Here is an 11,302-nt window from a genome sequence, read left to right as displayed (position 1 = left end):
TTGCTATTCTGAAGCTTTATGATACCTAAAGTCTTATTCCTACTCACACCTGCTTCCCCACCCACAAGTCCCCTGCAGTTCTAGGCCGTGGCTATCATGCTGAAATTGAGCACGCACTCCTAACAGGAAGAAAACCGACCGGCAGGTTCAGTGACAGTTTCAATGGAATGACCCCAAAGTTTCATTTTCAGAGGTTTTTATACAAGATCTGGACTGGCCTGCCGAACCAGTCATTCCTTCCTTTCTATGTGTGCCGTCTGTGGATGCCTTCCGCCCCAGCGCAGCAGCCAGCAGTTAGCAAAAAGTTGTTATTAATCACGTCCTCTCCTTGCAGGTGTTTCGTTCCCAAGAATCTTGGCGTGTTCAGAGCCTCTGAGGCAGTGTTACAAAATATCTGTGTACAGGCTTTTATGACCAAAGCTGAAGCCTGATCCTTTTCACATTGCTCCCACATTGCTTTTTTTTTTTCCCCAAATACTAGCCATTTGCAAAATGATATTTTAATTTCTTAGTGCTTCACCTATTGCCATAAAATTCCCTGCCTAGATTTCCAGATTGTTAGTGCCATGGATCTGTCTAGAAGCCTGTCTGCATTGCTCACAAGTGAGAGTAGGTAGCACAAGGTGAACACTCAATAAATGTTTTCTGGATGAAGAAATGAATCTGTCAGTTCATTATTAATGTTGCCACTATCATGAGCTATTAGTTTATCTTAGGAAAAAAGTTACTCTGAGAAGAGCTAAGAGAATAACGCCAAAGTCAGCCTGCCAGGATTCAAGTTCTGGGGCTGCTGTGTCCCCTCTCTGTTCTCTCACTTTCTTTATCTAACAATATGGGGTAACGACAGTCTCCTCCTCGTAAGATTTTTGTAAATGTGATAATACATGTCAAATTGTACTTAGAACAGTACCTAGTCAGTTTTCAATAAATGTTACCAATTATTACCATTAAATATCCACATTTATTTTCTATATTTATTACTTAAATGTCATTTTATTTTAGCACCGAGGAAAGTATTGTTCTTCAAGGGCATTTTGACGGTGCAATTTCAGCAACAAGGGGCGGGCTGAACAAATGTCTACATGTCGACCAGGGAGCCTAGAAATAGACATGTTTAGCCTAAAAGAAAGGTTTTAGACACCGCCCCTCCTCCCTAATTCCATCTACACAAAAAACTTCTTCCAATGACAACGATTTGGGTAAATTAGGCAACTGTATCCACACAAACCCCAGAACAAGCCTTGCTATGACTTCCGTGTGGTTGGGAGGCAGAGGCCTGGGCTGTGACTGGTTGTTAAAGTTCGGGGCAAGTCAGTTCGCAGGCCTGCCTGCACTCCCGCCCCTGGGGTTACATTGGAAATATGAGATGGTATTAAACATCATTCTCTGCAGATGTAGCTTCCTATAGACGAGCTTTCCCTGTCCTTTCGAGACCACATTGGAGCGTCCCTAAAGTTTCTTTCTGGTCCCTAGAAGGGTCTTGCTCCATCAGCACAATTTCCCCTCCCCTAACAACTCTACGGTTGCTGAGGGGTCATTTCCAGATGTTTTCTTTGTTTTATTCCAGACCACAGCAGGATTTACCCGAGTTTGCCAGGAGCAAAAATTTAACATCCACACCTCCTGTCAATTCAACAAGGAAAGATTTATTGCAATTAACTAAAAGAGCACTTGTTATGACAGGAATGCAGATGCTACAGCAAAAACAGGATTCCCGCTTGTGGCTGGCCTTTGCAAACACAGTCAGGGTCTTGCCAACACGGCTTTTTTTTTCTTGGTTGCACACTCACTAATGGTGCAACATCGGACCCAGGGATACTTCCAAGGTGGGGAGACTAGAGCCTGCCACTCTGGGAGATCATCTCCAGGGCAGTAGCTCTTAACCGAATGTAGCAACCACTACAGGCTCTTTGTTTGGATCCCTGGACACCCTACCCTGTGTCTACCTTCCTTTTCTTCCTTACAAACAGAAGTCTAGGTATATTGAGATTAGCCAATTCTCAGTTAAAAATTACTGCATTTCCCAGCCTATCTTACAGTCAAGGTCCGTGACTTGCATGGTGAAGTCTCCATTGTGGGATAATTTTGCCTCCTAATACAGATGCTACCCCTTGCCCTCCCTTTCTGCCTCTCTCCTGGTTTTCTGAAGACTAATTTAGCTAATCCTGAATTTCCTTTTGATTACTTCCCAGGTGGTAATTACATTCAATGATTTTGAAAGTGCCGGAAGTCTGATTTCTAGATTATGAGCGTATTCCTGTACATGAGTTGGTTACTTTTTAAAAACTGATTTACAGTTTGATACTGAATATTCTAAGTGAATTAATTATTAAATACCTGCTCTTGTCCAACGTTATCAATTCATACACAGGCAAACTTGAGATTAGGTGATTAATTACAGAGATCAAAAAGTTTGCCCTGACCGGTGTGGCTCAGTCAGTTGGGTGTTGTCCCACAAAGCGAAAGGTCCTCAGGGCACACGCCTGGGTTGTGGGTCCGGTCCCTGGTCAGGGTGTGTAAGAGAGGCAACCCTTTCTCACAATGACACTTCTCTCCTCTTTCTCCCTCATTTCCCCTCTCTCTAAAAGTAAATAAATAAAATCTTTTTCTAAAATGTTTGAGGCGTAGGCAATTCATTTCAATAAAGAGAAAACTAATTTTGCTGCAGTGAAAAAAACCATGCAACCCAAAGATTTCTGCATTTAACTACACCCCATTTGTCTCTGCATAGTGTCTTTATCCCAATTTCTCCATTCCCTCTTCCTGTTCACACCAAGGTATTGAATGCAAACTATTATCAAGTTGACTGTTGGACATATCTGGTCAAGAGTGGCTTCTACACCACTGTTCTCTTTTTTCTTTCCATACACACTCGTGACTTTGACATTTACCATGTTGGAAATGACAGGTGCCTGACAGTAAATGCACCAAAGCAGTTAGAATCAGAATGTTTGCTAAGAATTTTTTTTTACTAGAGCAGAATGCATTTTTATTGAGTCTCCTTTATTGGGAAACAAAATGACTGTAAAACCTAGAAACTACAAGAAGCACTTAAATCTTTAGTATAAACATATTTATTTTTCAAAATTGGGACCATTTTCCGAAGTACACTTCTGACCTAAATACCCTTCTCCCTTCTTCCCTTTACAACATACCATTTCAATCTGTTCATAGAATGTAGGCCTTAAGGAAAAGCCTTATTCACGTTTCCACAAAATAAATAAATAAATATTTGTCTCTAGGATTCATTGAACTGAACTTGACTAAATCCTGATAGAAGCTCCAATCTTTATAACAGACGTGTGGAGGACGGGTGGCCTTTCATTATCAACGAATTTCTGTTAACACAGCTAAGCAGCTTATTAAATTATTCCAATGCATTTATTGAGCTCCTGTTATGTGCACATCGTTGTTCCAAAGTAGACACTCTTCCTTAGATGTAAAGTGGGCCACTGAAAACTTCAGGAGGGCCAGGACTTGGACAGATTCCCGATACCCCAACGACAGGAAGTGTTCACTGCTGCTGCCGAAAGTGCCCAGTTCATTGCTAGGGAACAGCTCAGGCATTGGGAGAATAGAATTCAAACTTAAGCATTAATAGAAGATGGAGTTAGGGAGTGGTTGTACCTTTGAGACAGAACACAAATGACAATGTGAAGTACATTCTGGCAACCTAAAATGCTAGCGTCTATGCAAGATAGTCTAGGAAATGACACCAGTTGAAAAGAAACCAGGACCAAACTGAAAATAAACCTGGATACAGATCGATTGAAATTTATAGAACAAATTAACATGCAGAACCACTAACCAACTCCCCCCAACACTAAAATTATACTTCCTCAGGCATTCTGCCATCATTGGGAAGCCTGGGAGAAAATGGAATAAATTAAAAGTATATTAAATAATTAAGAAATACAGCTACGTATTGTGTGTGTGGTCCCAAAGACTTTTCAACATGCTTTTCAACACTGAAGTTGTAGAAATGGAAATTATAGAAAGTATATTTTTTCAGAAGAAGCTTACAGATTTCTCACAGCTCCCTACATAAAAATACGACACATCACCGCCATTGCACAAGCTATTCTGTCTCCCCTAAGACATAACTTCACAGGACATCAGGCTTCCAAGGTCTAAGTGCTTCCTTCCCATGCCTTTAATTTTTTTCCTGAAAAGTAGTTCAGAACCCTGAGCTCAGTAGGTTCTCTTTTCAGATCAAGTGTTATCTGCTGGCAAAGTACCTTCAGGTTAAATATGCCCGCACCACTTGTATATTCTGCAAGTCAAGCCCCCATTGGTAAGCTTACACTGAGCTCCGGTCTCTCTATTCACAACTTCTCACATTTCCTTCAGGTGGGAAGGAGGGAGACTTATCCATGGAGAGCTCATGGCCAGCCTCAGAAAGTCAAACTCAACCTCTTCTCCTGAAAAGAGCCTCAGTCGTCTCCCATTCAGGCACTTGCTATTCCTATTATCTTCTAAGTGTGATGATTAAATAAAATTAGAAGCAAATAATGAACAGTAATTAAATTAAAAAACTTAAAATAAATTAAAAAATACATGGTCTGGCAGTTTTCAGAGAAGGCAATCAAGGTCGATTTCCAATAAATTCACATTCCTTTCTGTACCAGTTTCTACAATGAGTGGACAACACTGCCCTCTATAGGGCTTGTGTTACATCCCTTAGTTAACATGGTGGGAAGCTGCCCCAGGTGCCTTGGCCAGTGCCCACACATTCTTTATTTCTGGGGCACAGTCCTTCCTTGACCTTCAGTGAATGATTCTGAAGACTATGGGGCCCCTAGAGAGAGGCCATAAGACTCTGTGAAAGCTCATCGAGGGGATCAGAAATTAACATCTGTTGCAGTGGTTTTCCTTCAAATCTTAGCAGGCATCAGCATCCCCCTGCGGGCTTGTTTAAATACAGGTTGCTGGGCCCCACCTCCAGAGTTTCTGATTCTGTAAGTCAGAGGTTGGATTCAAGAATCTGCCTTTCTAACCAGTTCCCTAGTGCTGCCGATGCTGCCAGACCAGGGGCTGCTCTTTGTGAGCCAGACATTTTGCTAGGCACTAGGCACTTTATCTCATTTAAGACTCAAAACAGAGTAAGGTTTTAGCATCTCTCTTTTACCCACCAGGAAGCCAAGAGTCAGAGAGACTAATTGGCCAAAGTCACACAGTAGTGACAGTCTGTAATAAACCCAGGACTGTCTAACTCAAAGCCATTGCTCTCGTCTCTACACTACGATGTCAGTAAATAAGGCTATAGTCACTTCATCTTCCTTGGCCTCAGTTTCTTCCTGCGAGAAGCAGTACTTAGATGAATGGTTGGTTTCCCCTCTCAGAGCCTGGATACGAAGCCACCCAGGAAGGTCCACTCCAGCCTCAGGCTGGATCTGTGAATGGATAGCTGAAGAGGGGTGGGGGGCAGGAGGGCATGTCAGAGGGCAGGGCCTCTCTTGGGCCCTGAACCCTCCTATACTGTTCAGAGATGGTCACTTTACTGGATTCTGGAGGTCTTTGTACTCAGAAACTCCGAAAGACAGATTTTAAAGCTTATGTTTCCTCCCACAGGCTTTCTGAGGAGGACCTCCAAGCCCAGTAAGGCTTGGAGAGGACCCAGAGGGTGATTAAGTCTGCTCCCTCTGCATCCTCAGCTCAAACCTCCAGGGCAGGCCCAGGGTCCACCCAACAATTGAAACTGGAGTGCCCAGTGACAGGAAGACTGAGCAGTTGTGTAGAGAAGAAATGGTTTTCAGGTCACATATTCTACTAGGATCAGGCAAGTAAACAGTTTCTAGCACTTATCCTTAGCAGGATGTCACAGTGATGGGAAAAGAAGGGCTGTGAGAACCCTCCGCTTCAAGAACAGTTTTTCTCATCCTTTGCACTCAGCTCCTAACACAGCTTAGTGTTTTCCTGAGGGAGCTACATATCTGGAGCATCCCACAGGAATGGTTTCTGGCCTCGGTCATTAGGAGAAAGGATGTTCTCAGGAAAACAGCGCTGAGGGCTGGTCAGCAGAGATCATGAGGTCGTGGCCACGTCTGGACTTCGTGCAGAGCTGGACTCTCGACTCCAGCTGCTCATCGAGTTCGTCCAGAGCCCCCGTGCAGGACTCCAGGCTCTCCGCCAGTTTCTGAATCTTGGCCTTCAGCACGGCCTGGCTAACTTTGGTGGCCCCCTCGGCCCTCCTGGGGATGAGGAAGCCGCGCGAGCCGAAGAAAACGATGAAGTAGACGGAGTTGTACAGGGCCATGCACGCGTTCCTCCCGCTCTGCAGCAGCTGGCGGTCCCCGCGGCCCTGCCAGCGGCAGAAGAACTCGAGGCAGCTCAGGATCTCGCGCATCTGGTCCTGGCAGGTGGCCGCGATCTCCTGCACCCTCCGCACCTCCCGGGAGTTGCAGAAGATCAGGGAGAGGTCGGACGTGATGGTGACGGCCCCGCCGGCGGTGGCCACCCCCAGCCCCACGGCCGACGCCAGGAGCGAGACCCCCAGGGTGACCGGGCTGAGCGAGAGCCCCACGATGGCGGCCACGGCGCCCGCGGCGCTCAGCGAGCTGCCCGCCACGCTGGCCGCCAGGGAGCGTCGGCGGAGGCGCTGGAGGCGCCGGGCCACCTCGCGCAGGCGCAGCAGCTGGCCGTGCAGGCGGCCGCGGCGGTCCATCAGCAGCCCCTGGAACCGCCGCAGCGCTTCGGCGCCCTGCGGCTCCCAGCCAGTCGGCCCTTCCATGTCCTGCGGGCACAGAGACATGCAGTTATTCCGGGGTTTGCGTGACTGACAGCCGCTCCCAGTCGCGGTTCCCGCAGGCAAATGGACATTCGGCAAAAGTTAAACACAGCAGCTTCTGCCACGCGAGGGGAAACGGGTCATTTTCCAATGAGTCATGTACGGAGTTCTCAAAGATCAGTTCTGTGATCTGGGACAGGACACACAAATTCTCAGAACCTTGAATCCGCATATGCTTTCTCTCCCAGGGAGCGCTAAGGATGGACTTTATTAACTATTCGTTATATAAGATGTAAATTCAGTGAGGCCAGAAGGAGGCTTCTAACACCTGCAATACTCAGGTCTCTGCTCCGTTTGGAAGATAATACTTTATAAGCGGGAGGTTGTACCTGTATACAAAATCCCTTTGTTCTATGACTTGGATCCTAAGAGTCTTGTAATACAGCCCCCTCCCCCCGTGAGTGAAAAAGGCAAGTCACCAAAAACTCAAAAATCATACTGTCTATCCAATGTAAGAAACGAATCTTTCTAAGTTAGATGCTTGCCTCCAGCAGTTCTTCTGCTTATTCCAGACTCTTGTCTTAGAGCGAAAACCACGTTTGAAAACCAGAATGAAGCCTAAGATATGGTTTCCACTGTTTATTCTAACTAGAGGTCATCAGTTCTCCCTCTTTGATGGGTACTTAATTAAAATTAAATTAAATTAATACCACTATATCTTTTTATTATAAAAGCTTCCTTTTCAAAATGAATAATGATGGAATTAAGATAAAGTCACACCAATGTTTTGTTTAACAACTCACTGAGGGCAAACCTTGTACCAAGTTGAATTAAAGCCAACTGCACATGACTGCAATCAAACAGAACTATACAGCCTGGGGTGAAAGCGTATCCTTCCTAGTTGCCAGAAATTCCCACCTTCATATCCACTGTGCTCATCATTATCAAGAACTCCTTAAAAGTGGCAAATAAGCCATAGAAATAGAGCATTTCAATCCTGTGAGATATCAGGGCAGAAATCATCATTCCCATCAGAACGATGAGGAAATTGACAGACAACTTTTAGATGCAGCCAATTCTTCACAGAGCCAAGTCTAGAATCTTGGTCTCCTGACTCCTCCTAAGTCTTAATTTTGCTTGCATGCCTCCATAATTCCACCCACCAGTGCTAAGTTTACAAGTAAGGACATCTCTTAGCAAACTGAGGAAAAGTCATTCAAAATATATAATGGACCAAGGATATAATCCCAGTGTTACAAGTCCAATGGCAAGTTTTCAGACTGCATCCCTCTAGGCTCCCCACTTACCATCCACCTCTGGCTACCTCCAGGAAAGAAAAATCTGAGGCCGTTTCTGGATGAGCATGCTTTATAGTTCCAGGGAACCAATGACTGCCCTGGGAAAGCCTTGTCTCATTCGGAGAATTTGCCCTTTCCTGTCCCGGCCCCTGCTGCCTTCATCCAGAAGGATGTGACATGGTGGAAAATGACCTTCCAGGCGCACAGCACATCCCGTATTTAGGAAATGAACATTGTGTGTTCGCTCTCACCCAAACGCAGGAAAAGAACAGCAGGCTGTTCCCCCAACTTGAAACAAGTGTTGTCATTCTCCCAGGAGGGTATACCCTGCCTTTCCTCTCCTGAGAATAGCCAGTGACGTTATCTGGGAAGACATCACACACATCCCAGGCCGACCAATTTTAGTGTTTCTTGTGAGGCAGCAATTATGAAATCGTTTTTTTTTTTAAAGAAAAGGGGAGGGGGAACTCATGTTTGATATAACCACTTATAGCCCACTCTTGTATTTGAAAAAGCATTGTGAATCTGTGAGTAGTTGAAACTCGTGATCCAATCAGCATGAAGCCTTAAAAAAAAAGCTACAAGGCCACACCCACAGGAAGTGCTGCGTGCAGTTTGGGGCTTCTCCAGCTGTGGAGAAGATACTGGAGGTCTCAGAAAGGGCACACTGCAGGCCAAGTGCGTCAGAAAAGTCTGTGGGGTCAGGCTGCAGAAGGAGCTAATTATATACTCTCAACAGCAGCAGGGATTCCACTTCCCGGATTTTCATTTGAAGTAGCGATTGTAGTCCGTGCAATAGTTAAATGAATGGATTCTATCCCCAGGTTAATGAAGCACAGCTTGAAGGGCAGTTGTATGAGTAACTCAGGAGGGAAAAAGCAAGTATAGCATCTATGGGTGCTTTCAGCCCTGACCACAGGGCCCCCAGTGCATCATCTTTCTCCTAACCCTCACCTTGGAATAAGAAAGGCCAAATTTGCTTCTCCGTTAAATAATTATCGTCTCAACTCTCTGGTTCACCTGGAAAGCCTTAACAGCCATATCTTTCTGGAACAAAATTAAATTTTTTTACCTTTACAACTATAGTTTGTATTTATCAACACAACACCATTTGCTACTACTCACAACCACAGTCCTTTTGAACTTGATTTTTCTAAATGTGGTCCATTGCCAAGTATTCTGGAGCTCCTCAAAGGATAAATATAACCTTCATCAAGATACCTTCAGTACACACCTGTACTATTGAGATAAGAGGTGGGAAAATATGTTCCCATAGACATTAACACTCTAAATGGAATGTAAGGGTGAACTGAGAGCAGGGATGCAATGGGCAAAAAGACACAGGACTCTGACTCTTCAATTCTCATATGCTCCTCCAACTTCCCTGGGCATTTGTGTGTGTGTGTGTGTGTGTGTGTGTGTGCGCACACGTGTTGGGTTTAGATGAACACAGTTAAATCTGTATTCCATGGAGGAGGAGTTATGATGGGATACACAGAGAGTCTTCATGTTCAGAGCATCAGTGGTCATAGCACAGAGCTAGTGCAGGAGGATGGACTGTATGTGCACCGACTTCAGCCCACATCGTGAGGAATTTGTTTCCTCTGTGTTGTAAACCCATTGCTCCATCTCCGCATCTCCATGCAGCAAACAGAATCCAGTCATTTGACGATGTGAGTTAGCTGAAGGTTTACTGCCTGCAAAAATCAGGTACTTGCCATTTTTCACAAGAACAGACACTTGAATTGTAACCTTTTCACTCTGCACTTACTTTCAGACATTTAAGCACTATAAGAAATTTAAGGAATAATGGTCATTTAATCAAAAGGTTTATGTGGGCAGTCACCTTGCCAAAAAAAAAACCAAACCTGTGGACTGCATCCTCAAATTTCTTTTTCTTTTAGGCTGAATTTATTGGGTGACATGTTAATAAAATTATATAGGTTTCAAGTATACAGGTCTACAGTGCATCGTCTGTGTATTGTATTGTATGTTTACCACCCCATCAAACTTCTTTTTAAATTGTTTTGGGGCCCTTAATAACACATCACCCCAGAGAGTCTACATTGAAAAAGGTGGTTGACTCTCAGATTATCCTTCAGGTCTATGAAATCCATGATGTACCTAATTTATATCTATAACGATACTAGCTGGAATTCTGAATCCTGGACCCCTAGGAAATACCTTGCAAGAAAGGAGAGAGGAAGAAAGATTTTTAAGCACAGGAATCCCCAAACGTCGTTCCTGGGGAGTCTAAATCAGGAGTTCTGGAGCGGCATCTGGGCAGGCGTACAGGACTCTGACCTGCAGACAGGGTTGTGAAGCTCTGCTCTAGAAGGTGTGGATCTTCTGACCACTAGCCACATGGCAACAAAAACATGGCTAGTAGAGAGCAGTTTATTAGTTAGGTGTTTATACAGTTAGGCTATTAACAACACATTTGCTTTGGGTCCCTTGTTAAAACTATCACATTTTTAAGATAAAGTGATCATTATAATCAGGGCCTCCCAGAGATCTAGAGAAGCCTAGGCCATGTCTATTTGTTGAGGCTGTGGGTAAATTTTCAAAAATAATAAAGAAATTATGAAACAAGATATAAAAATTGTGGTTTATTTTTTAATTACAATGTAATATATCTGGCAAAGTCAATATTTCACAATTCACAAGACGATCACAGGATTTATAAAATATGAATGCCAATAGCTTTAGATTTGTGCTAATGTGACATAGCTTTAGACTTACATAATGATGACCTTTCTATTTTAATTTTTATCAGTATATCTCAGTGACTATATATAAGACCCCTTTTGGAGACAACATCAAAAGTATAAAATCGAGACAATTTGTGAATGTGAGGTTTAGGGCAAAGATCTTTCAGATTTACCTTTGCAATAGGTCCTAATATGTACAGTCAACTCAAGTAAAAATAATTTAAAAATAGCACACATCCGCCTGAGGATTCTGCCCATAGTTTCTGTAAACTTCATGCGATTGTAAATGCTCTTGCACACTGTTAAGCTCTCAAAATTGCTCATTGAATAAAACTAAAGAAAGGTATGTTGTTCTCTTAAAGAAATGTCATTATTTTTGTAATAATTCAATGAGAATTTAGCATGAAATTATCTCTTGGAATATACACCAAGGAGGTTGAGTGAGAGCCCGTAATCTGCAGAGGACCCCCAGGTTGTCTATGTGGCAGGACATCTCAGCTAGGATTGTCATGAGCTCATGGCCTGTGCAGAAAAAAAAGACCCAGTGAACACTAAACTGCAGCTGC

The 11,302-nt window shown here is 43.9% G+C and overlaps 1 protein-coding gene across 2 annotated transcripts; it reads right to left on the bottom strand.

Moving 5' to 3' along the window:
* On the bottom strand, positions 1–8,118 carry APOLD1 (apolipoprotein L domain containing 1). Of its 2 annotated transcripts, none has more exons than XM_037136589.2 (2): positions 8,035–8,118; positions 1–6,733 (listed from the first exon to the last, which is right to left on the bottom strand). In XM_037136589.2, the coding sequence occupies exons 1-2, from the start codon at positions 8,035–8,037 to the stop codon at positions 5,990–5,992; spliced, it is 747 nt and encodes a 248-aa protein (XP_036992484.2). In that variant the 5' UTR covers positions 8,038–8,118; the 3' UTR covers positions 1–5,989. The 2 variants fall into 2 exon arrangements, with proteins under 2 accessions (XP_036992484.2, XP_036992483.2); XM_037136588.2 differs by having other exon boundaries at positions 1–6,917; positions 8,035–8,056.
* Between the last annotated feature and the right edge of the window lie 3,184 nt (positions 8,119–11,302).

Source organism: Artibeus jamaicensis, unplaced genomic scaffold, assembly GCF_021234435.1.
Source record: "Artibeus jamaicensis isolate MK-2021 breed Jamaican fruit bat unplaced genomic scaffold, CSHL_Jam_final contig_233, whole genome shotgun sequence".
Taxonomy (NCBI): Eukaryota; Metazoa; Chordata; class Mammalia; order Chiroptera; family Phyllostomidae; genus Artibeus; species Artibeus jamaicensis.
This window is presented reverse-complemented; position numbering and strand designations above follow the sequence as displayed.